We start from the raw sequence: 26,980 nt of genomic DNA on the forward strand, positions 1-26,980 counted from the left end.
TTAGAATTTTTTTTATACCTTTCATCTCTCTTTCTGACAACTTACAAATTTTGACTCATTTTTTGAATATGTAATTATTTATTTTTAACTCTAAATAATTAATTCATTTAAAGAATATTTGATGTATATGTAAATATATGCACATAAAAAACAAAGCAAATAATAAGAATCATTTCTACACCATTTTTTGGAGATCCACAGGGAGCCACAGGAAAGGGACTGAAGAGCCACCCCTGAACTATAGCGGTGCTGCATGGCAGCCAAAGACTGCAGTATGGAGTATTTTCCAGCCTGGATTTAATCTTTTAGTGAACACCTGTTTGTGTTTGCTGTGATTGACTTTAAGAATACATTAACACCTGGTAATGTTTCACGAGGCGCGTCAGTGAGGTATGCTGTGTATCCGTGTCTCACCATGTGTAAATGAATGCTGTGGATGCCGAAGAGTACACAAAAGTGTGTTTGTCTGCAGGCCAGTCTGACTCATCGCGTGCCCGCTGGGATGTGCCAGCCAACGAACGAATGGGAAGCGCGTCGGAATGTTGTCCGGACATTTGCCGACACTCACCCACGCATCTGGAGCCATCTGTGCTGGAGATGTAACCTCGTGGGCAGGTGCACACGTAACTACCAGCCGTGTTGGTGCACTCGCCTCCGTCGCACACGCCGGGCAGGGTGCTGCATTCATCAACGTCTGAAACACATTTGTTTCTTTAGCAATGTAGCATAATTGCACAAGTCTTTGAAGAGGAAGTCAACCCAAAACATTTTTCTTGGCCATAATATGTTCTATGCAGCCCCACTAGTAATATCAGAAGGCAGCCATTTTGCCACTTGCTGTCGACTGAAAATGACATCACAGTTGCTCAGATTTCAGGTAACAACCAATCACAGCTCTGCTTCAGAAAACAGGTGAGTTGTGGTTGTCCGTTGTCTGAGCCCTGAGCAGCTGTGATGTCATTTTCAGTTGACAGCAAGTGGCAAAATGGCCGCCGCCTTAGATGCATAAAAAAATGGCTGGATTTTGCTGCGTAAATCATATTCCACGAATGTAATATTAATCAGAATGTCATCTTTAGACTAGTGAGGTCATATGAAACATATTATTGTCACGAAATGTTTAACGTTGACTTCCTCTTTAACTTATTGTTACAATATCAATGAAAAAATACTAATCATGCTTGCTTCTTGATGTCTGTGTAATTCACAAGGGTTGATTCAAGGCACCGAATCTTCTGGTTTGTTGAATTTTTTTCGATGGGGGGGGGGCATTCAAAAATGACTGGCAATTATGCAAAAGCTATATATATATATAGAGAGAGAGAGAGAGAGAGAGAGAGAGAGAGAGAGAGAGAGAGAGAGAGAGAGAGAGAGAGAGAGAGAGTATACATACATTATCTGAACTACTTGTGTAATAAGTGTAGTCGTTTTTATGGAATGGTACCATATTGTGTGTCTCCCTTAAATCTAAGTTAGTTTTGAAGAAGTAATGAGATGAGCCGAGAAGGACAAGCCTACTCAATCCCCGCCATATTTCCACTAACATAAAACATTGTTAAACACAACCAAATAATCACTTTTTCCAGTCAACAATCAGTGCGTGATGTCATCCGAGCAATTATGTCTTTATTCTTCAGGAGGGATTAGCGCTGCAAACACAAGACTCTTCCAATATACATCTGCTAATTCAATTAAAGTCCCATATAGTGAGAGAGAAGAACTCAATAAACCCCAAATGAAACGGCAATGACCTCCGAGAGCACCAAAGCACAGTTCTGAGGGGGCCCACCTATGTGTGGTATGCTTTATGACACCACATTAAATGACTCTTATTCACTCAGGGCTGGGCTTGAAGAGTTCTTGTTGCTTCATGCGGAGAAACCCAAACTGAAGTTGTGCGCCGTATCAGATTTTTATGATGTGTGCCACTTATTTATATGCATGTGCAATTACTGCAGCGCTGTGGGGCATAATTACAGTTTAAGTGCCCGTGTGGTTCATATGGCATGTGTCTGTATGTGTTTACCCTTTACAATTGTGTGTCAGTGCCTTTTTGCAAGGACTATTTACTGTAATCTACACTACATGGGGAAAAGTGCTGAGGCAAACGTTGTAATTAAATAACTAAGATGGCAAGGCGCAAACTAGACTCCTTAGTTCAACCAGAATCTCAATTAAATTACTCTGAGACATTTAGGACTGATTGAATGCTTCCAAATGTTTTTAATACAGTAACAAAACTCCACTTGGAACTTGAGAAACGTACATTTTTTGCATTGAATTTGCACATTCCTTCTTTTCCTTTTGTCTATTTAACATTCATACATTCAGTAAATCAGAAGTTACTCCTCAGTTACTCAGTACTTGTATAGTTTTGAGTACTGAGGTAATTATTTGTACAAATACTTTTTACGTCCACTTGGGTCATATTATTATAAAGTAACGGTACTCTTACTTGAGTAACTATGTTGGCTACTCCACCCACTGATGATGATATCACAAATCCCCCCCTCCCCCTCACCACACACACACACACACACACAAAATGTACCTGGACATGTAAGTAAGACATGTAAGCAAAAACCTTTAATTTTGCCATTATGCATCAAATCATCTCATCTAAATACTAAGGCAGTAAAGAAGCTGGGAGGGAAATGGAAGTGTGTAACTTAAACATGCCGTTCAGAAAGCAACAGCTGGTTGGCAGCCAAAAGACTGTACTTACCGAGGGGAAAATGGAAGGACGGGTTTAAAAAAAACAACAACTGTTCAAGCGCAGACTCAAGTAAAAGCAGACCATAAAAACCAGGTGCCATGTTGAGCCAAAAACAATCAGACGCCCACATCTTACATCTTAAGTGCACTTTATCTAAATGGCCTGAAAACCTCAGTCACACAGAAACATGACGAGCTGACCCAAAATGACCCGTGCTGATTGTTTCTACTCAGACCATGAAGATCCCTAAAGACTGATAAGTCCCGTCACAATTGTCCTTTTGTTTCTTCTACTGTATTGTGGGAAATATACCATTATTTACAGTCATCCACAACCACAACATGAGCTAGCCAAAAATATCACCATATCAAATGAAAGCGCTGTATCATATATTCCGTTTTTACATGATAGATGAAGATGATGATGTCCAGTGTGAAATAAATATATAATTATTTTGTGGTTGTAGTTTGGATTGGTGTAGATTTTAGAGAGCTGTTTTTGACTTTCACTTCTTTGGCTACTGAAGCCAATATTTTAGAAGCAATCATGTCATTTTAATTTAAACTTTCTTATGCACTGGATTTCATTACATTTTGCAGGCCTGCCCAATTTTCTGGCCAGCCAGTAAGGAGCTTTTGCAAAATCTGGCTAGAATTTGAATTTTTCAAATTTCAATATGTCACCGCCATAGAAACAGAAGGCCATCGTAAACCAAGTGTTTACTTCACTTGTACCATTATAGCTAATTAATGAGATCAGGATTAATCCAAAAGCAAAATTGGCATGGATTCTTGACAACATACAGTAAAAATGGTTTTCTTCTTAACTTCTCAATTAATTCTCGACATTCTATTCAATGACCTTCTTTAAGAGTACATCAATCCATTCATTTTCAATAGTGCTTAACCTCAATAGACACCCTAGATTCAAGGCACATAAAATCTGGCCAAACAAGCATTCACACCTGGACAATTTAGAGACTTCTTCATTTAACCTAACAGGCATGTTATTTTTTATTATTATTATAATTTTTTTTTATGTGGTATGAATCTGGAGAAAGTCCAGCATGAGAAGAACATGCAAACTCCACACAGGAAAGCTTTCCCAATTGTAAAATTGCTACTATTCAGATCAGGCTCACCTTCACATTTGTGGCTCTTTTCACTCTGACGGTGGCCAGCGGGACATTTGCACTCGTACGATCCCACAGTGTTGATGCAGTTACCACCAGCACACAGACCCGGTACAGCTTGACACTCATCCACATCTACCAACAAAAGAGAGAAAAAAACGAGTCAATATAAGGCTAAACATTCAACACTAATTTACTGTAATGAAGCATATCGAGCGCATATCCTGAAAGTGTTTCAGGTGGCCATTTTGTCCGATTTTTGTGGCTTATTATGAGGGAAGTCAACCTTAAACATTTCTTGACAATCATATGTTCTACGCAGACCCACTAGTCTAAATATGGTATTCTGGTTAATATTGTGTTAGTGAAATATGAGTTAAGCAGCAAAATCCAGCCTTTTTTGTCCATCTCAGGGGGCAGCCATTTTGCCACTTGCTGTCGACTGAAGATGACATCACAGTTGTTCAGTCACAGTTGTTGAATCACAGCTCACCTGTTTGTTTGCTTTTAGATGAGCTGTGATTAGTTGTTACTTGAGACTTAGGCAACTGTGATGTCATTTTCACTCGACAGTAAGTGGCAAAATGGCCGCCTTCTGATATTATAAAAGCCGCTGGATTTTGTAGCTTAACTCATATTTCACAAATGTAACAACAACCAGAATACTGTATTTAGACTAAATGGGCTCCATAGGACATATTATTGTCAAGATTTTTTTTTGGGGGGGGGGGGGGGGGTTGACTTCCCCTTTAAAAGATTTTACAATCGAAGTATTAGCAGAATGTGTCGTAACTTCCAGCAAGATGAGCTTGTTTGAACAGGAAACCGTTTTATTAAATGTAAAGTTTTCCCAGAATTCACATTGAGTCACTTTTCCCAGTATTGCTGATATGTCAGTAGGCGGGCTCCTTGGGAAATGAGTGTAACGGCGTGCATACACGTTTTTATAAAGTGGTTTTATTTCCCCCTCGACGCTCTTCAGAATCCAAAAAAAACGCTTGAGCACGTGCAGTTGAGAGACTCTTAGAAGCTGTTTTCAATCTCCTGAACACATTCAACCTCTGCTCCACTTGAACATAACACTGTCTGCTCTTCTGTGCGAGACACAAAGCAAGCATGTAGCAGCCAACATGGAGCCTGGAGTGCTCTCCTTACATTTGGATTCATGGTCATGTGCGCTTTGTAGTGGTTCCAGTAAGACATCACTCAAGGCTCGCTGGTGATTTGGTGACTTCAGCATATGTATTAGGAGCAATAAACAAGGATCTGTTTAACCTACAGCAGGATACAAGCTGATATTCGGCCGACGCATGCATACCTCAGTGCAAATAATTCTGGGCGGGCTGAGCCTTTCCAAAACTTTAATCCTCATCTGATGGAATCTTTTTTTTTTTTTTGTCTGTGAAATACGTTTTCAAATAATTGAATGTTAGGATTTGTATTACATTTGGACAACATATGGTTTAGATAAAGAGCAATATAAGTCCTCTCCATTTACTATTTTGTTTACATTTGATTTATTTTCCGGGAAATATGATTTATTTCTTCAGAAATACGTCATATTAAGTTACGAATCCAAACATATCTATCGCTCTACAGGGAGTCCTCAAGTTACGGCAGAGTTCCGTCCCTACGCTGGCGAATTTCGACTTAAGTCGTATTTCCCCATTAAAGTCAATTTTTACATAAAAATACTTTGTAAAGTAATTTTAAAAAACATATTTGCACGACCCAGAAGAGCCGGAACCAATATTTCGCGTTTACGCACAGACATTCATTGCTGATGGACGGCAGCGCGGAGCTAATTCAACCTAAACATGGAAATGTGACGCGCCTGATGGCGAGCCGACCTGCTGATGGATGTCGGTTGCTGGAGGTAACAACTACACAACTTTAAATAACTTTAAAATGGCGTGATTACTGTAGGAAATTAACAAAAAAAGAAGGTGCTACGACGAGGCGTGGGCGCCGTTAAGTCGAAACGACGTCGGTCGTGTATGATGTAACTCGAAGTCTCTCTCTCGCACCCTCACTCACTCACTCACTCACTCACTCACTCACTCACTCACTCACTCACTCACTCACTCACTCACTCACTCACTCACTCTCTCTCACTCTCTCTCTCTCTCACTCTCTCATTCACTCTCTCACTCACTCACTCATTCACTCATTCACTCATTCACTCACTCTCTCACTCTCTCACTCATTCACTCACTCTCTCACTCATTCACTCACTCTCTCACTCACTCTCTCACTCTCATGTGTCTGTGTGCATGTGTGAGGAACATCTGACCTTGGCAGGCTCCAGTGCGGATGTTGGGGATGAAGCCACGTCTGCACGGGTGCGGCTGGGCGGGGCACTGCTCGCAGGGGTGACCCCACGCTCGGCCAATGGTGGCGCAGCATAGTGTCTTGGTGCACACAATTCCACTGAGCTGACCCTGACACAACTGGTTTTTCACCTGCGTGAAACACGGCCCGGTCCTGTAATCTGTTGTGGCGAGAGCAGAAACGATTGGTTAATCGCGGACATTTGATTGAATTATGATAACACTCTGAGTCAGTCCACTGACCACATCTGGTTCTGTGGAGGAGGATTATTTTAGGAGACACTGAGGTTGAGTCATTGATATTTGGCCGAGCATCATAGCACGGTTTAAATAGCGTGACTCATTGACGTTGAAACTAATCCTTACTTTCATTGTTTTAAATTGCTTTGAATCAATGGCTGGACAAAAAGAAAGAAAGAAGCATTTACAAGTAGCAGCTTTCACCAAGACTTAACAAGAACAGTACTGGTGCTGGTAGCTTAACCAGTCATGTGAGAGACTGTCACACATGGATGTATAAACATCCCATCACCTTTTTCAACCTGGAAGTGAACAATGGGCGCGTCGACATGAAATATGACACAATAGTCAGCTAACAGCATCACATCACCATAGCCTCATGATAATCAGTCACTCGGAATGCCACAGTGAGACAATGCATTTTCATTTAAATTTTCATTAAAAAATGACAACACGCTTCCAGAGACGCGCGCGCGCTTCAATAGACAAATGTCAGACAGATGTGCATACCTGTTCGACAGGATAGCATCAACTGTGGCGACAAGGCGATCTCAAGCAATACTAATGCTCTTCCTTTCAATCACATACTGTAGATGGATTTGCAACTCCATTGAAACAGTGAATATCAACGAGCAGTTTGGCTCGCGAAATGCGTCGAAAAGAAATCCGCCTGCTCCGGTGTGACCCACAGAACGAAATGGAGAGATAAATCAGTGTGGCGTCCTGTTGGAGTCAACAGACTGATTGCTCTTAGCAGCTCCTGGTGCTACATGAAAAGTGATCCCATATGTGAGGAACATAAAGATGGTACGGGGGGAAATAAATAAAATAACAAGGGAAAGTAGGTCAAAGTGAACATGGCTCATGCTAAGTTCTATTTCCACCTGTCTTGTCTTAGTCCACTTTGGGAATTCCTGACTGGTCTCTTTTTGATCTTCCCAAGGTTCTTATACTCCACTGAGCCTGTTGTCATGAGGCTTTCAGTAGGACTTCATTAAAAAAAAAAAAGAAAAAAAAAAAGAAAAAAGAAAAAAAAAGATTCACTGTTATTAATGTAAGCCATACATCCGTGTTCTTTAACTCTTATCCGGTTCAAGGCCATGCAGAAGTCGAAGCCTATCCCAGTAGAGTCTGGCCGGCTACACACATAAAGACAATCAAGTCGTCTCAAAATATCCTCATTGATGACATATCAGGGTTCAATCGCTCGCTCAAGGACATTTCCAACCACATCTCTTTTAAACGAAGCCACTTGCCTCCTCAGTTATGCTTCACTTGGTGAAACAAAAGGATGAAAAAGAGGGCTGGGACTATTAACTCGGATGAAAGAAGAAAGGAAGAAAGTTCAGCCAAATTACAGATGTGTGCCTTTAATTAAAAAATAATCTCTTCTTTACATGCATGCAGGTATAAATAATAAATCAGACATTTGTGTGTGTAGGAAAGCACATAGTTTCCGAGTTATACGATAATGGTGAACAAACTAAAAAACACACGTCTGTTTCTCAACGCAGTAAAAAAAAACAGCATGTGTCCTCAATGTGATACATTAGTTTACCTTTCTGTGCATATTTGGTATTATAAAGTGCATTGCAGTCCCATCTGGATGTACTGTATGTAAATTCAGTGGACGCTTGGCAGCACAAGCTCAGGCATCTCAGGACATGAGAGAAATCCAACATGGGGAAGCAATTTTGTCTCGTTTGTGTTTTGTTAGTCCAAAATAATCTCCAGACCTTCTCTCACCACTTTTAACATCCATGTCTCACCCATCAGGTTTTTATTTAACACTTACTATCAAAAGGCCTTTTCCAAACCGGCCCAAAGTTTTGCTTCAGGCAGCTGATAAACTGGTGAACTTTCACCTTGATCACTCAGAATTAGCCGGCCAGTTATAGCTGGTGATTTTAATCTGCTATGATCCTTTGCATATATCCAGAAAATGTGAGTGATCATGAAAGCTTGCAGCGCTGATGAATGTTGGAGCAAAGCATTATAAAATTGTCTCAAGGTTAAATTGAGAACAAAATTATTCTGTCTGGAACGAAAGTCTTCAGCATTTTCCCATCAATGCTGTCCAGTTGCGGGATCATAAAGAGCCGCTCGGGCACTGACCCAACTAATTGGAGCAAAAGAGAAGCGGCGAGAGAAAAAAGGGGAAAAATCTATTTCAGACTCATTCATAATACCGTAGACATTTCCAAAACTCCCGAGAGGCAGATTGGAATGATAAGAAACTTTTTAAAAAATTATAATGAAGGTATTATCATTCATACAGACTTCACATTGAAAGGAGGTCAACAAGTCAAACCAATAAAATGCTGTGCGTGTGCGTGTGTTTGTCTGTCAGCACGTGTGTGTGATTTCAAACCGGATGTCGTCTTCGAGACTTTGTACAGCTGGTCATTTGGTTTTAGCCCAAATGTAATGTAACACACCTGTTTTGTCTTGCAGTCTGATTGCATCACTTTGTTTCTTCCCATTGATAAATAAATGACTCTAATGTGCACATTTGTTTATGTGTGCGTACGTGTGTTTCCTCCAACCATAGCACTGTTTCTGGTTCGCATCACCGCTATTATAAACAAGCCGGAAAGATCTTCGTTCCTTACATGAAGTGTAATGTTGTGTGCTAAAGTGAGGATCAGATGAGAGAAGCCGTCAGCGATGCATTGAACTCAAACAGGAAGCATGGATAAACTTAAAACACTTATCGGCCCTTTCATCTACCCAACGTTCATTCACATTGTGTGCAGTACTTTGAAACAAGAAATGTCATTGTGTCTGTAGCTAAGCCATTGTGCAGAGAAAAAATATCCATCTCCGCTTTGACAGTTAATTTGGGAGGGGGGAGCGTGCCCTCACAATGGTACCCTGCAAAGCAACAAAAACATGGCAAAAAACGACTGATAACAAGCAAAGTCCATTATTCAGTGTGGTGTAGTGTTTTCTTTTCGAGAAAACTGCCTCATTTTACATTTGATTGGAATAAATTACATGTTAAGCTTTGTGCAAAGCATTCCAACTCCATGACTGTTGTAACTATTATGCCACTGTGAAAGCCAACAAAAGTATATCCCATTGTAATTTTCCCTTACAGCAATTGGTAGCATATCTATGGAAGCCCATTGCTCAGTCCTGATAGTTCAAAACAAAAAAATCTCCCTATCAGAAGCCCATCTCCACCAGTTTTCCCATAGGCCTAGTATGGAAGCCCATAAACATAAGATATATTATTATTTTATTTATTTATTTGTATTTATTTTTTATTTTTTTGTAGAAAGGCGGTTTCCGCCAGCGGAGAAAAAAAAAAAGTCAGTTTCCGCCTATTTTATTTATTTTTATGTTTTCATTTTACTCTCAAAAGCCTTTTCCTCCAGTGTAATTTTGACCAGACCACCTTCATGCACAAGTCCATCCATATAGGCAAGCAACATTTGAAAATGTTTTACTTCTACAAAGCTTTATTTCATATATATATGACGGGGTAAAAATACAAACAATGTAATGTAATGAGCCTCCATACATATCACAGTGAAGTTATCAATACACCGTATCGATGATTAATACTGTGCACTGTGAAAAACGGCTGTGGCGCATGTTAAAGGGCGTTTGCTGTTAATACATCACAACAGTGATGATACGATGTAAAGTTCAGGTCTCTGTAATTCACCTTACAAAGTAAATATTCACATATCCTCTCATCTTCCCCGTATTGCTGATAATATGCAGCCACACAAATGTTTCTTCACAAAACTCATTGTCAGGATTTGCCTCCTCTCACATTAGGTTTATTGGCAAGAAAGGAAGTAATGATAGTCCTCTTTATTACGATTGTACAATCATACAATTTATAGTCTCAGTAGATCAAATTTAGTCCATGGGAATATTACTTTTTTTCCGTCAACACGCGGACATCATTTGTTGCACTCAGGAGAAACTATCATTGTGTGATGATTGCGAAGCATGGACTGTGAGTTGGGGTTAGGAGCCTCAATAGGCTTCACATACAGAAGAAAACACCCTTTATGAGAAGCCCTTTTTCATCCTTGAAATGATCAGCGCACGCTTACAGATTCGCGCACACGCATGCATACACACTCTCGGTCACCTGGCTACATAATATAGCCATTTAGTCATTTTAACGAGCCCGCCTAATATGGAAAATAGATGAATCGGGTGGAAAAGTCTAAAAATGTCATGGATTAGTATGTTTCTTTGGACTAGTTTATAGTTTTATACTGTAATGGCAGAGAGATGGAAAACTGTGATTTCACAGAGGTATTTTGGGCCACAAAGGTGTCTAGAGGGGAGATTTAGAATGACATAAAAAGACTAATGCAGTTAAATCCAATTATTTTTCCTAATCTTTGGCATATGCAAGACTTAACTGGATATGAAAAATAATAAACTTTTTGTTTTTATTTTTTGTAATAAAAACTCACTAATTCAAATAATAAAACCTGCAATGAAAGTTTGGTGTTTTTGAAAAAGTCTGATGTTATCTTTAAGTTTTTTTTTTCCCCTCTAAGAAAATGTACAAAAATGCCTGAGGAGGTTGTGGGGAAAATGCAACTGCAAAATGTTCACACATCCAATTAAAATGTTATTATTTGAGCAATGTTGTCAGTGTATAAATGATGTCAATTATTTGTAGATATCTTAATCGTTAAATTAGTGCAAACTTGTCTTTTTGTTAGATTGTTTTGATGTAACAAATTTTGTGGATGGTCGGTGTTTTCCTTGCAATTAATAGTGAGTAATAAAACAAATGATTTCAGTGGGACCTTTTGGCAACAAAAACACAAGTAAAGATTTTACAACGTTGCCCTCCAATATGAGGGGCGTTTGCCCCCACTCGGCTTTGTGGACACAGCTGGGGAGTCCATTTTTATTTGTGCCTCTCTTCCTCCATCCGTCAATCCATCCATCCATCCCTCCTTTTCTCAACCTTCCTTACATCAGGAAATATTCACGAGCACTCCACAAAGCAACGTTATGCAGTCAGTCCTGTGAGCTCGTTGGGGAATGAGGGGGGAAGGGGCAGCGTTATTTTTTGCCAGATGTCTTTAAGTCTCCACTCGACCCCCTAAATTTATTTTAAAAGAAAACAAGACCCTGCTGTTTCATGGGGAAAAAAAAGGAAAGGTAGAGATGATGTCTACGAGTTGGAGGAAACACAACAAACAAAGCAGGACAAACAAAAACGAGGGCAAATGGCGAGCAGAGCTAACTCGGGAAAACAAATGGCTGGCTGCGTGGGAGCTTTTACAGATACAGTAAATGGTTGCATGAAAAGTGGAAGGAAAAATGAATGAAGAAAAGATGGATGTGGTGTGAATCGTCAGGCGAGACCTTTTTGCGACCTCTACTAAGGTCACAGCGGAAAGACAAGCTGAGGTAAATGCTATAAACTCACTCTAGTAAATTTAGGTGAGTTATATATATTTATAATTTCATAATGAAACTGTGGCTGAAAAAGCAAAGTGTGGAGAGCCTCTGCCACCGGAATGCACGCATGTTTTTGTGCTAAAAAAAAAAAAAAAGAAGACGAGAATATGTAATGTCTCAAAATGTTTCTCAAATAACATTGCATTGCATTTTTGGCATTGCAGCAATTTGATGTGTGTGTGATTTGAAAACTATCATTTGTTCCCAATTGCCCACTATACTTCTCTAATGCAATTATCAACTCATCCATTTTTCTGTACCACTTATACTCACTAAGGTCGCAGTTGTGTTGAAGCCCATCCCAAATGACTTTGGGTGAGTGGCAGGTTACACCCTGAACTGGTCACCAGCCAATCACAGGGCACATGTAGACATATATACATTTTAAATTTGGGATTATCTTAAAATCTGATCGTAGTACACCGTTCAAATGAACATGATGTTGAAAATGCATATGTATGTATGGTAGAAAAACAAGTTTGCTCAAATGTGTCAGCCATTCTATAAATAAGTCAATTTAGAATGCAATCTGTCAGATTAGTACTCATTTACATTTGTTATTGTCTTTCCCCATTCCAGTTAATTTATGGCAAAAAGATCAATAAAAAATTCTGCTACTGTATGTGTATCACTGAGAAAGGAAGAAAATCTCACAAAAGCTAAAATAGCAGGACTAAATGGAGAGGAACCACCCTTAAAACCTGTATCATTATTTACTGTTTATGAACTCATTCAAAACATATGTATACACTTTTTTTAAATGTTATTTTTAATGCTAGAGCAAACAGAAGGCTTTGATGCAGCTTCTGACCTGAAGAGGTCACTTAAAGCAATGCTAGTTTTTACAAAAAACGGCCAGCAGGTGGCAGCAGAGTATAAGAGATCAACCAGGCCCATGTTGCAACAAATTTTTGTTTTCAACTGGTTTGTGAATAATGATTAAACTTCTCTATATTCTAATGCTAATTGCTGCAAAACGGAAACAGGTCCAAATGTACTTTTTTTTCCTAATGAAAGAAGATAATTTAATCTTTCTTTTAGTAGGTTCCATGTTTTTATAGCAATAGAACACAATATTCTGTGGGCCTTGCAAAATCTATCAAAATCCAGTAAAACAGTCAGGAGCGAAGAAACGTGAATGAGTTAACATCAAAATGACTTTTATGAAAAGGGCAGTCAAAATAACCCAAGCTAGCGGTCGACTTTTGCACAATAACATTTTCCCACAATCCACTTGAGGATCACTGGCCAGCCTTTCTGAACAGAAACGCCGAAACATCTCTCGGTTTTCTCTTCTGTTGCTTTTCATCCACCGAAAGGCTGCATCAATCCCCGCCCTCCATCCCTTCTCCATCACTTGCAGCCACATGCTTCCACTCAAAGCGCAGGAGACAAACACCCTCTGTCTGTCTGCACTGCATGAAGTCATCTGCCTCAGAAGGAGCCTGAATGCTAACCAGGCACTGAAGTCATCATTTGTAGAATAAATCTGCGCTGATAAGTGCACTAAACATGACCACATCAAAGCATTTTACCGATTAATAAAAAACAGAAAATAATCTAAATGCTTGATGTCTCTCCCAGCTATCGCTCTCTGCTAAAGAATTTAGAATTTTGAAAGTTTTTTTTCCCCCATTCGTTTACAAAAAACTAAATCTGTTTATTTATATTACCAATGTCCTCAAGGAAATGTCGTACATTTTTTATATACATTTATCCATCCATTTTCTCAAGTTTTTGAGTCTCGTTTTGTTCACTTCACGAGAGCAAAAGAAAATCTGACGCTTGCTTGTAACTCAGACTTTGGCTCGCTACATGATGCAAAGAGCTTGAAAAACGTGTAAGTTGAGCGCTTGGCAATCAAAATAGCACCGTATTATTACCAACAGCAAATGAGGATGAGCTCTTACCTCTCTCGCACTGAGGGCCAGTGAAGCCGTACACACAGGCACATCTGTTAGGGCCGATGCAGCGTCCGCTATTCTGGCAACCATTCTCACATACAGCTTTAAAAGAAAATAAAGAAAAAAAACGGAAAAAAAGAATAATGATTTTTACTTAGTGAGCAACATATTTCTTTCATCTTTTAACATTCTCAGGAGTGTGTTTCATAGTTTTTCTTTGTAAAGAATAAGAATCTCATTAAATTACACGTACAGGTGTACCTAATGGTAAGGAAAGTGAATGTAAATTTATATACTTTAGGGTTTCGACAGCAAATCCAATTTAATGCTTTTTAATGCAATTTTTAAAGCAAATTAAAATTGTTTTAATGCCCATGTCGTACTATACACACACACGCACACATATACATTCATATATAAATATAACTTAACAAATACAAATGTGTTTCTATCTTTTAGCTCATTGATATAGTCATCTTAGCGTGTACTTAACAGTTAAGAAGTGTGAAACATTAATTGTGCAATTTTCTGCCACTGGATGACGTTAGTATTGCATGTTGAACATTGGTGACAGAAACGCTAAATTTTTTCACAAATAAAGCAACTCGTGGACTCGAGGCCATTTTCTTCATTTGTTCATCAAGTCCATATCTTTTTATCATATTTATTATGGGTAAATTACTCAATTGTGTTATGGTAACTCCTTTTCACAATGTTTTATGTAGAACAAAGCATGAACAACAATGTTTTTACATCAATTGTATTTATAATTGTAATGCCTCTGTACATTGTATTTACTTTATAATGCTTTTTATTGCCATTTAAAGCCTCAGTTTCAACTAAATCTATTTAATGACTTTTAACGTTTGTTTTTTTACGACATGCGGAACCCTTGATATAGATTGTTACTCACGTTGTCCACAGTGGTTGCCCGCGAAGCCCTTCGGGCAGGTACAGGAGTCCTCAGCGCAACTGCCTCCATTCATGCATCTGACATTACAAGACTGAACTGGAATGGGAAAGAAAAAAATTAGTTAGCATACAAGGTACATACATGATATGATGAGAGAATACAGTATGATATTCACTTCCCTTTTTTTCACTCAATTGAACATTTTGTGAGTCAGCCTCTTTCTACAAGTTCTGTGCACCCTGCATCCTTCTTTTCTTATTAAAGTTTGTTTAAGTTGACTCTTTCCCAACCTAAAGTCACATTATGCTTGTTTCTGAATGAGCACTGAGGATGCACAATACAGCAGTGCTGTTTATTCAGCAAACCAGACACAGAGGCCTTCAGGCTACATTCTATCAAGCAGACCAGAAGGCAGCAATAAGTAGATCCTGCTGCATGCGGCAGTCACTCAGGAATTTACACCACGAGGGAGGAGGACTTGGTGCACTTAAGAAAAAAGGAGAAAACAAAGAGCAGAGACCAATAGAAGATATGATCATTTTGATGAAAAGCAGGACAGTACATGACGCTTCTTTTGTACTGTGACCAAGTTTCAACCAACTTCTTCCCTAAAACTGTCACTGCGCTGAACAGCAACTTTAATCATGTACATTGAGCAGGCCTTCTCAAATAGTGGGGTGGGCTCTGCGGTGCAATTCCATCTGACCTGGGGAACATGTTTTTTTAGGGGTTTGTTTTAACATCCAAGAATATGCACACTTAAGGTGGGGCAGGGGGTGCGCCTGAGGTGGGTGGAGTTGGAAGTCGGCATTCGGATTTAGGGGTTGTAGTTTTGGGGTAGTTAGGGTGTCAGGGGGGGGTCTGTAGTGAGTCGTGTGCTGTGTCTGTGCTAGAGTGTGTAGTAGTACTTGTGTAGCTGTGTGTGTAGATAGTAGTAGTAGTGTGATAGATAGTGATAGTTATATAGTATATATATATATATATATATATATATATATATATATATATATATATATATAATTGTTTTGGGGTTTACAGTCCACTATAGGAAATATTCATATACTTTATCACTGGATTAAATGTATGTATAATGTATTGCTTAGATTGAATGATATTTTTGCATAACATATATTTAAAAAATTATATAAGGGTATAATTGATATTTTTCATTATTGTTAGGTTTTATTTCATTTGGACTTTTTTTCAAATTCAATTAGTTTTTAGAGCGGTTTGTTGGTTTTTGGTAGTTTTTCTTTAAATGTTAAATTTAGTTTTAATTTAGTTTTATTTGTTTAAGCATTAGTTTTTGTTTTATTAATATGTGGAGTGTTTGTCGTGTGCAAGATGATAAAAAAAAAGAAGGTAATTAAGTATTGTGTAGTAAAGTAAACTAACCTTATGTATGATATTATTGACAAAGGACATTTTTGCTATGATTAGTTTTAAGATGCAGTTTCGGTTAATTTTCATTGTTTCAAATCCTTTTTCGTTTTTATTTCATTTCGTTCAAGAAAATGTCCGTTTTAGTTACTGTATTTGGTTTACAACTTAGTGTTGGAGCGCATGACCAAATAATAAAGTTCATAAAGAGAAGCAACAACAATGAGAAGCTAATTCCCAAATAATTTGAGTCAATGTCTAATTTCAGAAGAACTGGTATTCCTTCACATCAGTATGCAATAAGCAGCTTTCAATTTCAAAAAGGTTGGTGAGCCCTTCTCTACCGAGTTCCATTTGAGTTATCCATTGGATTTTAAAGAAGCTGCAAACTTCATTCTATTCTATACTTCCCATACTCCCCGTTGCCTTTCATGTTGGCTTAACGGGATGACGGCTGTTTGTCCTTTAGTCCTTGCATGTTTGTTTTCCTTTCTTCCTCCACATTCCTGCATTCACCCTCATGCTTTCAAAATCTTAATCGCAAGTTCAACATTAATTTCCTCTTTCTCTCTCCACATGCATTGTCTTTTTTTTTTCACCATCTGTTTATGTCTCTTGCTTTAACATTTCTGGCATGCGGTGGCCTTGCAGCAGCGGAGGGGAAACGGTCGGGGATCTCCCCTCCGTTGGTCTAATGAGATCCTCCGCACACAGAATGCCCACAGCAGGTATTGTGAGCCGCCCACGAGTCGGAGCAGACTGCAGCTAAAAACGCTAAATGTTAGGCACACTTCAGTCTTATGAGCAAAGGTGTCATTCCTTGTCATCAAAGCCCTCGTTATTTTGTGTATTTCCTGTTTCAAGATGAGCTCTCGCTTGGCAGAAGCTGTTTTTTCTCTGGTTTGTGTCTCGTGGCGACAAGGCAATAAATTAATGCAAACAGCTTCAAACTCTGGCTGGCTTTTTTGTTGAGTGTGCAATTGTCTTTTCTCTTTGTCATTGAGCTCATCTCAAGGGAAACCACTCAGGTTTTCCTCTCAGGGTTCGAACATCAGCCATGTTGGTGATCTCGAATTGACTCAACTGATCACACTGAGATAAGAAATCAAGCAGAAAATTGTTCTGATGTACTCCAACTAACATCCAAGATCCAAGTGACTTGGCCTTTACCGGCACCTGAAACCGATCTTTTCTCCTAATACAAACATGACATGGGAGGTGGCGTCTGAGAGAGCTGGGGCGTGTGTCATGTTTTCTTTGTCACAGGAGCTGGATGGGAGGAGCACAAGGAGGAGCGGAGAGAAGCAAACAAGCACATTTGGCGACAGGAGAAGATGATCTCACTGGCTAACTTCGCCTCCTCGCACCTCCTACTCGTGCCGTTGCATCCTCTGCAGGTTGAGCTCGCGCAAGAGAGAGGGAGAGAGACGGTTCACCCCATTGACCCGTGCCTGGAAAGCTGCACGTGCAGAGCAAGGGGCTGTTGGGGGATGTGCATGCGCGTTAAGGCGTTTGCTGTGGAGCACCACAATGCATCTCTGTCTTATAGCTAACGTTGTCGCTCAGCTGCTCACATCTGGGTGCTTTTTACGAGAGGCTGCGAAACACAGGAAGTCAATGCGTGTATGTGCGCGTGAGTGAGTTTGTGTGTATTTGTGTGTGTGTGTGTGTGATGGAAAACTAGGGAGCTTTATTGCTGTGTTGCGTTATGATTAGCGCAGCCCACAGAGACTGATGACAAGGCAGCCTACATTTTTAGATAATATAGACATACATTAATAAGCTGAATGCTGTCAACGTTCATTTGTGTTGACAATGTTGTTATGACGATCCCTGGTTGCACTGACCTAATATAAAGACGAATATAAAATGCATGCTACTAGCACAGTGCATCTCAATTATTTTTTGTTATGAGTTACGTATTGAATAGTCTGTTATTGTACAGCTATGTCTTAGAAGGGAATGGCACATTTACAGTACTGACAAGTCAATTCAAATGTATGTAAAATGACAATGAGAAAGCCATTGCATCCTCCCCCCCAATCTGAGCCGTACCGTATCAAATCAAATTGTAATCCCATTGAGTCAAACCGAATCAAATTGTTCCACTTTTGCATCCCATGAATTGAAAATGCATTGAATCGTCTTTTACTTTTACTTCTAAGTTATTCTTTATCATGCCCTCCATATCTACCGCAGTCAGACTTTCATTAAATAAAATGCACACATATACGGACCCTTGCACAACACACTCAAGGAGGAACGAATCTAAGTAAAAAGCAAGTTTGATGCGACCGTGTGGAAATAGCAGGAAGGTGGGACTAATTATATGTACTACAGAAACCAAAATCTTCCTATAGGCATGGGGGTGGATAGCGGGGTGGCAGTGGCCAGTGGCCACCACGTAGATCCGCCCCTGCTCATTTAAAAAATAAGGGGGGGGGGGGGTAATTGAGGCAATTGAAAAGCATAGGCTATACGGTACAATGCATCCTAACCCGCATCGTTTGTTGTTTGTGGTAAAGAGGTGAGCAAGTGCAGCAAATACAATTGAAAGCAATTAATTCTGTATTATAGCCAAATATTCTGAATGACTAATACACCTAACAATATATTACGTTTTTGCCTAGTATCATCAATCATTTCTCTTCTGCATCTTATACCTTAACATGTAATTCATCAAAAAGGAGTTGAACTTTTTGATGACATCAGCTTCTAATTATAAAAGGGCTTTCTCTGCTTTTCCAGCATCTACGGGTGGCAATTTTTAATAGCCTACAGAAGCTTGTTAGTCTGATGACAGCTGTTTCTCGGAGTCAGGGCAAGAATGCCAGTGGTAATGATTTCTTAATAATGGTTATGAGGCAAGGGTTATAAAGATGACCCTCAACGTTGTTCACTACAGCTGCTTGACCCACTTCTCTGTCTGACATACAGTGTTTTTATATGTAGAACCTCTCTAAATGGGCTGCTATTTTCTTTAAACCTCCATAGGCAAGTTTATGTTGATGTTATCGGAGACTCAGAAAAACAAGTTCGCTCAAATGAGGCTGTGGATAATGAAGGTAGTGAAAATTGGTAACTCTAAACTGCAGTGAATTGCCCTTTTAAATGATGGATGCAGTCCAAAGATAGATGTGGGCTGTTAGCACATGAGAATGAGATCTACTACAACAAAGCCTAAAGCCTTGGAGAAACTGCTAATTAAAGGCACTCAAGGCTCGAAATGAGTGGTTTTGCCAGTCAAAATGCACATTTTGCAATACATATTAGCACACTGATTAGCAAAACTGATAATCAAACGCAGAGACAACCGTCAAAAGCAAGTAGAAGAAGGACAACCCCACAGACAGGGCTAAAAAGTCACCTATTGCAGATCGTTGGAGGTTGAGAGAAGCTCTGTGTTATTTACGCAGAAGTCGCTAGCTAGCAACAGCTTTGGCTCGCTACTAGTACGCCTAAACACGTCGGGGAGTCACTCCTAAGTCAGTAATTAGCTCCTATGTGGTGGCAATAAGCTACATTTATGACAAGTGTCATACTCACAGAGGGAAGACAAAAAAAGATGGAGAAGCTAACCTAAGCTTGACACGGCTAGCTTAAAATCCAACTTTATATTGTTAGCATCTGGATTGCTCTTGATGACATGGAAACATTCTCTCCAGCTTGACCGCTGACTATCATTCAAACCGCTTCAGAAGCTTGATAAGATAATGTGACCATGATACATAGACCACGACCACAGACAAATTAAATTGGCTCACATCATACCGGCGTCTGTATTTTTCCCGCCACTCCCCACAAAACCAATAAAGTAGCTCCATAAATCACAGGGGGATGGCGAGGACTCAGGGTGTATGAGTGAGTGACAGTTCAGTGAAGCTCTTCTAAGCTTTTCATTTATCTTTCTATGCCCTTGGACCCATTCTGGAGCAGGACTTCGTAGCTCTTGCCAAAGCACTGACATTGCAAAAGACCAGTGTGCATCCTGTGCAGGTCAGAGGCCGTCCCCGCCTCATCCTCCATGGCCTTCCTCTTCAGGGGACATCACCTCTAGTTTGGACGTAAACAGATCTTCCTTTACGCTCGCTTTGCTTATGTGTGTGCACCCAGCTCTTGTTTCTGCTTTCAATTCATGTAATATAATATTCAACAAACATCCGTGTGTGAAATTGTGAAAGTTGGGCGTTTGCACACTTCACACGGAATGTAAGTATGTGCAAAGGGTCTGGCGGGAGGGAGGTCAGGCATGACTGATGAGCTGATTTTGGCCTACTAAAGTAGTGAGGCTGAACACATTGCACGCCACTTAATGCACACATCCACACGTACTTTACATGCTCCCAAAGTGGGATTAAAGTATTTGCTAACACCCTTCTCAATTCACTATTAGTTGAACCCTGAACTAATTCCCCTTAGACTATTTTGACTTCATGCACATTCATCTACTCCTCCTTAAATATGTCAAGGCCACCAGAATCTCAACTGGAACTGTTCGACTGAAGTGCTGGCGAGAGACTGTACGTGTAACTGCTCACACGATAAGAGCGATGTGTCCAGTGGGAAATAAAATGGCTGTGTTGGAAAGAGCATTATTTTAGAAGTAGCACGGCCAGTTTGAGTTGCATGAAGAAAAATCCCTTTAGAGGGATAATTATGCTGGGAAAATTTGATTCTAAATCTGAATAAATTGTAAATTATAGAATGGTTTGTGTGCATGCATATATCAAAACAACAACAACAACAAATGTCCAGTAACCATTGTGCTTATTTTAAGATACTTATTACTTAATTATCTTATTTGACCGAGCAGTCTTGGCATTGAGTGTTAACAGCCAGTTTTAAGTAATGTGAGGCTTAAAACAAGCATTTTCCACATTTTAAGATGACAACTAACCAACATCAAAGGCCCTGAACTGGGGTTTTATAAGTTGACATTTCTTTTTTTTTTAAGATTTTGCATAATCTAGTAATAAGATAAATTGAAAAAATACAAGTATGAAAACAATTAGACAAAACAGCAATATAGATTTAGTGGTTCGTTTCGTTAACTCCTTTTTCCTTGTTCCAGTACCAGCTCAGTGGTCTAGTGGTAGAGTGCCTACTCTCAGAATTCCTGGCTGGGTCATACCAAAGACAATAGAAATGGGACCTGTTTGACACTCAGGGTAAGTTGTCCGAGCGTGAAAAATATTTATGTATTTTAAGAAAATAGTTATATTTATGACAGCTTGAAAAAAGTCAATATTACTTGTTTTTAGCCTAAAAATACTATTTTCAAGGTTGCTGTGGTTGATATGGGCCTAGTATTATTTTCTTATTTTTCAAAATTTTACAGGTAAATTTAAGTAAAAATTTCTTGTTCTGTTGGCAGATAATTTTGCTTAGTTGAAGTAATAATTTTCTTATTTTACTATATTTTTTTCTTAAATTTTCTACTGTACTTTTGTAATTTTCCATATAATAAATGAGGCTCACAAGTTGCAAAATGCCAAACAGTGTATTATTCAATTGAGGAATGCTGTGGAAATTATTATTTGCGATAAGTGGGATGTCAACGCACCTCCTCCTCCTGCTCCACAGCTGGAAGAGAGCAGCCCGTTTGAACAGGTGCACATGTTGGGTCTGGAGCAGAAGCCGTCACCACAGGAGCTCCTGCAAATTGCTGTTAGGTCAAAGGAGAAAGGGTGAGTGTGTTTTAAACATCAGGTAAAGCAGCAACAGAAATGTTATGTTTGATTAACGGATGGTGGGACTTACGAACTATACACTGATTCCCGCCTGGCAGAGTCTTCCAGCCGGGGCAGCAGTATGAATGGGAGCGAGAGCCACACACGTTGGGTCTGACTCACAAAAACAAAGAGAAAACAAGTTAGAAATCAACCAGCATGTATAAAATAATCCCCCAAATAAACAGACAGTGTGTGTTAGGTTCCAAAGTGACCAAAAATGTGCTTGGTTTATGGTTGTAACGCAAACAAACCACATTGACACAAAACTCTCCCAGTGATGCAAGATGGGATTCCCAGAGGGGGATCACGGACAGGAGTGTTCTTCTTGAGTTTTTGCCCAGCACTGGCCAACCGCTTCCCCCCAAAAAATCTGATCTGAGTCTGCTCAGTTGACATATGTAACAGTCCTCATAGCCTATGGAGCGTTTGATTGGTCTCGGCCACAAGCTTTCCTTTCAGGGAGCAGCAAAACCACATTTGAAAATGACAGGAATTACTCTCACACACACAAACACATTGGGGCATTACAAACCAGTAGGAGGAGGACTCTTTATCATCCATGTGCTTACTAGACTAAAAAAAAAAATCCCCTCATACATCAACCCTAAAACCCAATTCCACTCGGAATACAGCAGTAAATGCAGCATAGCAATCTGAAAAGATTCCAACAGTGTGGGTGTACTAATGATATCCACTGAGAGCCTTCAAAGCACATAATGATGAGCATATCTGTGGTCATTTACGTTGTGGTCCAATCTTTGCATTTACTACAACCAATATTTTAGTGCCCACAGGCTGGTCAATTGGGATAGAGACTCACCTTGATGTCAATGGTAAAGTCATTTGCCTCAGAGATCACATCTACACATACAATGTTCATCCCCTATAAAAGGGTTTCTTTCAAATATTTATATAGCGCTTAAGTCAATAGTTACGACATCATCAAGATGACATCATCACAGTGGCTTTTGGAGAGTTCCCACCGGAGTGACAGCCATTTTACAACTGTTTTTACAAGTTCAGAAATACCTCACCTAAACCGACCACTTGTGTTTATTGTGAAAAGGGTGCTAAGGCTTTTTTGGGTTAAAGTTCTTTTTCAAATTGCTATTTAAAAAATTGCTTCTTCCTAAGGTCAGTTTTCATTTGCTCATGGAACACTTTAAACATTTTTTATTAATCACTCTGGAACCTGGAACCAGTGTCAGATGTAAAGTGGTCCAGGTTTTGTGCTTAAGATAGCAGTGGTAGTTTTCACCATTAAAAAAAAGGGAGTGCACCGCTAATATGAAAAGAAAAATGCACTGAGCTGTCACCAATGTCTTACGAATGCAATTATGCTATCTAGTGGCAGAAAAATGACCTCAATACAAATCAATATCACACTTGTTTTTTACAGTACAGTAAAAAAAAAAAATAATTATAACCACATTTTGAACACTATTATGAAATTACTGTATCAATGGCGGGCGGCACGGTGGATGACTGGTCTCCCGTCTCCCATTGCTGAGGACGTGAGATCGAGTCCGGGCTTCGGCCTTCCTGGGTGGGTTTTCTCTGGGTACTCCGATTTCCTCCCACACTCCAAAGACATGCATGGTAGGTTAATTGAACACTATAAATTGTCCCAAGGTGTGATTGTGAGTGGTTGTTCGTCTCTGTGTGGGTTGGCTGGCAACCATTTCAGGGTGTACCCCGCCAACTGCCCGAAGCCAGCTGGGATAGGCTCCAGCACTCCAGCGACCCTTGTGAGGAATAAGCGGTTAAGAAAATGGATGGATGTATCAATGACTAAAAGATGCAGCCATATTTCTATTAGTTTAACATTTTTTTCCACTTTTAGGTTAACAAAAGTATGAAAACTTAGAAAAAAAAAGTATTGTACATTTTATTGTACATTTAGAACGATATAAAATCTGCGATTAATCGTGAGTTAATTATTGAAGTAATGCGATTAATTACAATTACAAATTTTAATCACCTGACACCCCGAATTAAAACTCAATATTTATCCATATCAAGTATAACCTGTGCTCAAGATGTGACAAGTGAAACAGATGACCTTCCATCAGTGTGACAATGACAGGTGGGTATTGAACCGCTAATGAATAGCCCACCTTCAACCACATTACCATATGGCAAAAGGTGGTAGAAGGACAGACAAACAGGTGGACAGGCATAGGGAGGAATTTAGTGCACATTGTGGTAGAACAGAAAGCAGCGTGAGGAACTGCCAAATCTACAACATGCTGGTCAGAAAGTGTGAAGAGAGTGACAAGGATCAGGCTGCAGGAGGACATGACGGTGGGAAAGGAAAAGGAACAGGGGATAAGTGGGTGGGAAAGCAAAACAAGTTGATGTTGAGAAGAGGAGGAAGCCGCAGGAGGAGTGGAAAACTGAGATAGCAGAGTCTTGGTGGTGGGTCAACTTTCTGGGGCACAACCCAAACGTGCTGTTAGGGCTCAAAAACACTTCAGCAACGCATCGTGAGCCGTGAGCATTCCATCGCTTAACGAGCGACTGATTTATTCCCTCCTCTTGTTTCTTCAGAGTGCTGAAACCATTCCACTGTTACAGTGAGACTGGGAGGATGTTAATATATGGCGGATTATATGCGCCTGACCCTGAGGTGTTCGTTTGTTATTCTTCCTCTGCCCCTCTATCCTAGTCTTTCCTGCAGGTCAGCGCCCGCTCTCTCAAGAGCTTTAGAAGGCCGACTCCAGTCAAACAGAATGAAATACAGACATTATTTTTTTTTTAAAAAAGTTAAGCCCGGGGGTTTTCCTCAATATTGAAATGTCCCACTGTTCTCAGGGCTCAATCTAAAGGAGATTAACGCTTGTGCATCCACGTTGCGACCTTTGAAACTGCCTCCTGGCCCGTAAATCGCTCGTTAACTGCCACTAATAGTAGTAAAAGGAAAATGGCTGCCACCTCATCCTAAGGAAAATGTGAAGCACAGAACAAAACAAAAAAACGGAGAAAAGCATTGACTTGATGAACACTAACTTTAAACTGGGCAAACACATGATTTCTACTTTATACCTCGATCAAGCGAAAGGGTACACAGTAAATTCTGTAGAGTAGATTTGACTCTATATAGAGTCGGACCAAATAGACTCAGTTTTAGAGTAATGTTTATACTTGGAAGAGAGTAAAATAAAGAATTGAAAAAATAATAAATAAAAGTCACTCAAGGGTTAAGGAACAAACTCTTCTTCAATTCTTTATTTTACTCTTTTCCAAGGGTAAATACTAGCCTACTCTAAAACGGAGTCTATTTGGTTTCACGCTAAATAGTCAAATTTACTCTAAATAGAGTTAAGTTTACTGTTTATTGCTTGTGCTCCCATTTTTTATGAGCTGAACTAAAAAATATATTTTTCTATTAACCCAACATGACGATTTATTTAAACTATTGTTCACAAATCAATGTTGGTGAGCACCTCTACTTTGCCGATATAAGATACTGAAATGCTAATTAGATAGAATCATTATTGCACAAAGTCCACTCTAAAGTGGTCTTTTATTGTGGGCAGCCTAAGGCGCACCTATGAAATATTCATTATGTCTTGATATACCAACCTGTGAGGTGGATTCATTATATCGGCAAAGGAGAAGTGCTCACTAACAAAGACTTAGATTTGTGAGCAATATTTGAGAGGAATGGGTCATTTGTGTACATAGTAAAAAAAAGTCTCGACTTTAACTCATGACGAATGGGAGCAAAAAGCTGTAGTTCAGTTTCCAGCAAACTGTTACAGAATTGGAAAGTGCAACACCAGCACAGCCTCAGGGTCCGTCCACTCATGCAGGAATCCACAGGGTCAAAGATTAAAGCAGTTGACGGCAGCCTGTTCGAGCGGCAACGAAGGCCCGGCATGGGGAATGACCACAGTCTGTTTCCATGTAGACAAAGAAGAGCAGACGTTTAGGTCAGGTCAGGTGTCTGTGTACCCTGTATGTGTTTGTGTCAGCGGCCCGGTCAAAGATCAAAAGTCATCGGCCTGGTATTTGGCGCAAGTTAAGCCTTACGTATAGCTGCCTGAAGCAACACTTGCTTTGAGATGGGAATGAGGACGATTGAGGACTGAGGCTTCGAAAAATACCCGTAAAACTAAACTAAAAAATAGTCATTAACAATAAACATTGTCAGTAACATGCAACACAGCTATTCTATGTGATTCATAATCTAAATTATTACAGCTGCTAGTTATTCCTCAGTAATGGATGGTACCAACCTACGTGTAAAATGCAGACAAATAAACACCTCAAATTAAACTAACTGGTGGAAAATGGCAGTCCTCCATCCATCATGAATATAAATTCATCCAGACTGCAGGCAGAAGACTCCATTGTAGTGGTAATATTGATGTTTTCTTAATTCCGTCCTCTGGGACTGAGTTTCAAAGTGTTCCCCCTCAACAAAGCTTGGTAAAGCTGGGTCGAGTTTACAAGGAAGATAGTTGCCAGAATTCTGCGACGCTAGCATAAAAAAAAAAAAAGGACTCATAAAGTGAAAATGTGGCATTTTTTATGAGCTTTTTGGTCTGCAATGGAGGTAATTGTTGTCAAGTGAAGCTGTAAATTCTGCGCTTTGTGCAATATTGACTTAAAAAAATGGCTACCGTGTGTTTTCCAGATGTGCGTTTCGTTCTTTGACATGTGCGATGACATCATTTTCGTAACGGTAAGACACCAGCATGGATTTCTTGTCCATGCCTTTTGGTAGCGACCAAATTGGGCCAAAACGTTCAAGCTTATGTGATGATTTTATGGCAATGGAATTTTTCACAGCCAAGTCAAAACACAGCTGTAAAGAGAAGCCAAAGCCATTTTTCTACTGAGCAGTATGTTTGGTTCAAAGATTGTCCAAAGAAGATTCAGATGCCAGAGTGGTCATAAATATATATTATATATTTAAATATTTCCTTTGTTCTGCCCACACTTATACCAGCAACTAATGTTTGTTTGGTTTTTAACCTCACCTGCAAATTGCTTGTCGGACTCTTGTACCAATGCACTCATGTACCTACATTAGTCTACAAAGAATTGGCATTTTTGTAAGACAAAAAAGTAAATTACAATGGAGCAGCCAAGTGTTGTTTTTTGGTTCCATTAATTAATTTTGTTCCTCTTATTTTTGTTGAATTCACTTCCAGGTCATGCTACGTTTTACTGG

The 26,980-nt window shown here is 39.6% G+C and overlaps 1 protein-coding gene across 1 annotated transcript in view; it reads right to left on the minus strand.

Annotated features, from left to right (window-relative positions):
- The window catches only part of fbn3 (fibrillin 3), a 70,418-nt gene that overhangs the window by 35,140 nt on the left and 8,298 nt on the right, over positions 1 to 26,980 (minus strand). The window contains exons 3-9 of the mRNA XM_086088769.1: positions 21,827 to 21,909; positions 21,630 to 21,731; positions 14,687 to 14,782; positions 13,780 to 13,875; positions 6,142 to 6,339; positions 3,858 to 3,983; positions 569 to 694 (exon numbers count right to left, since the gene is read on the minus strand). Of these exons, the coding sequence (XP_085944895.1) occupies positions 569 to 694; positions 3,858 to 3,983; positions 6,142 to 6,339; positions 13,780 to 13,875; positions 14,687 to 14,782; positions 21,630 to 21,731; positions 21,827 to 21,909 (827 nt within the window). The remainder of the gene's footprint in view (positions 1 to 568; positions 695 to 3,857; positions 3,984 to 6,141; positions 6,340 to 13,779; positions 13,876 to 14,686; positions 14,783 to 21,629; positions 21,732 to 21,826; positions 21,910 to 26,980) is intronic.

Source organism: Leptonotus elevatus, chromosome 11, assembly GCF_054856555.1.
Source record: "Leptonotus elevatus isolate MCC_2025b chromosome 11, RoL_Lele_1.0, whole genome shotgun sequence".
In the NCBI taxonomy this organism is placed as follows: Eukaryota; Metazoa; Chordata; class Actinopteri; order Syngnathiformes; family Syngnathidae; genus Leptonotus; species Leptonotus elevatus.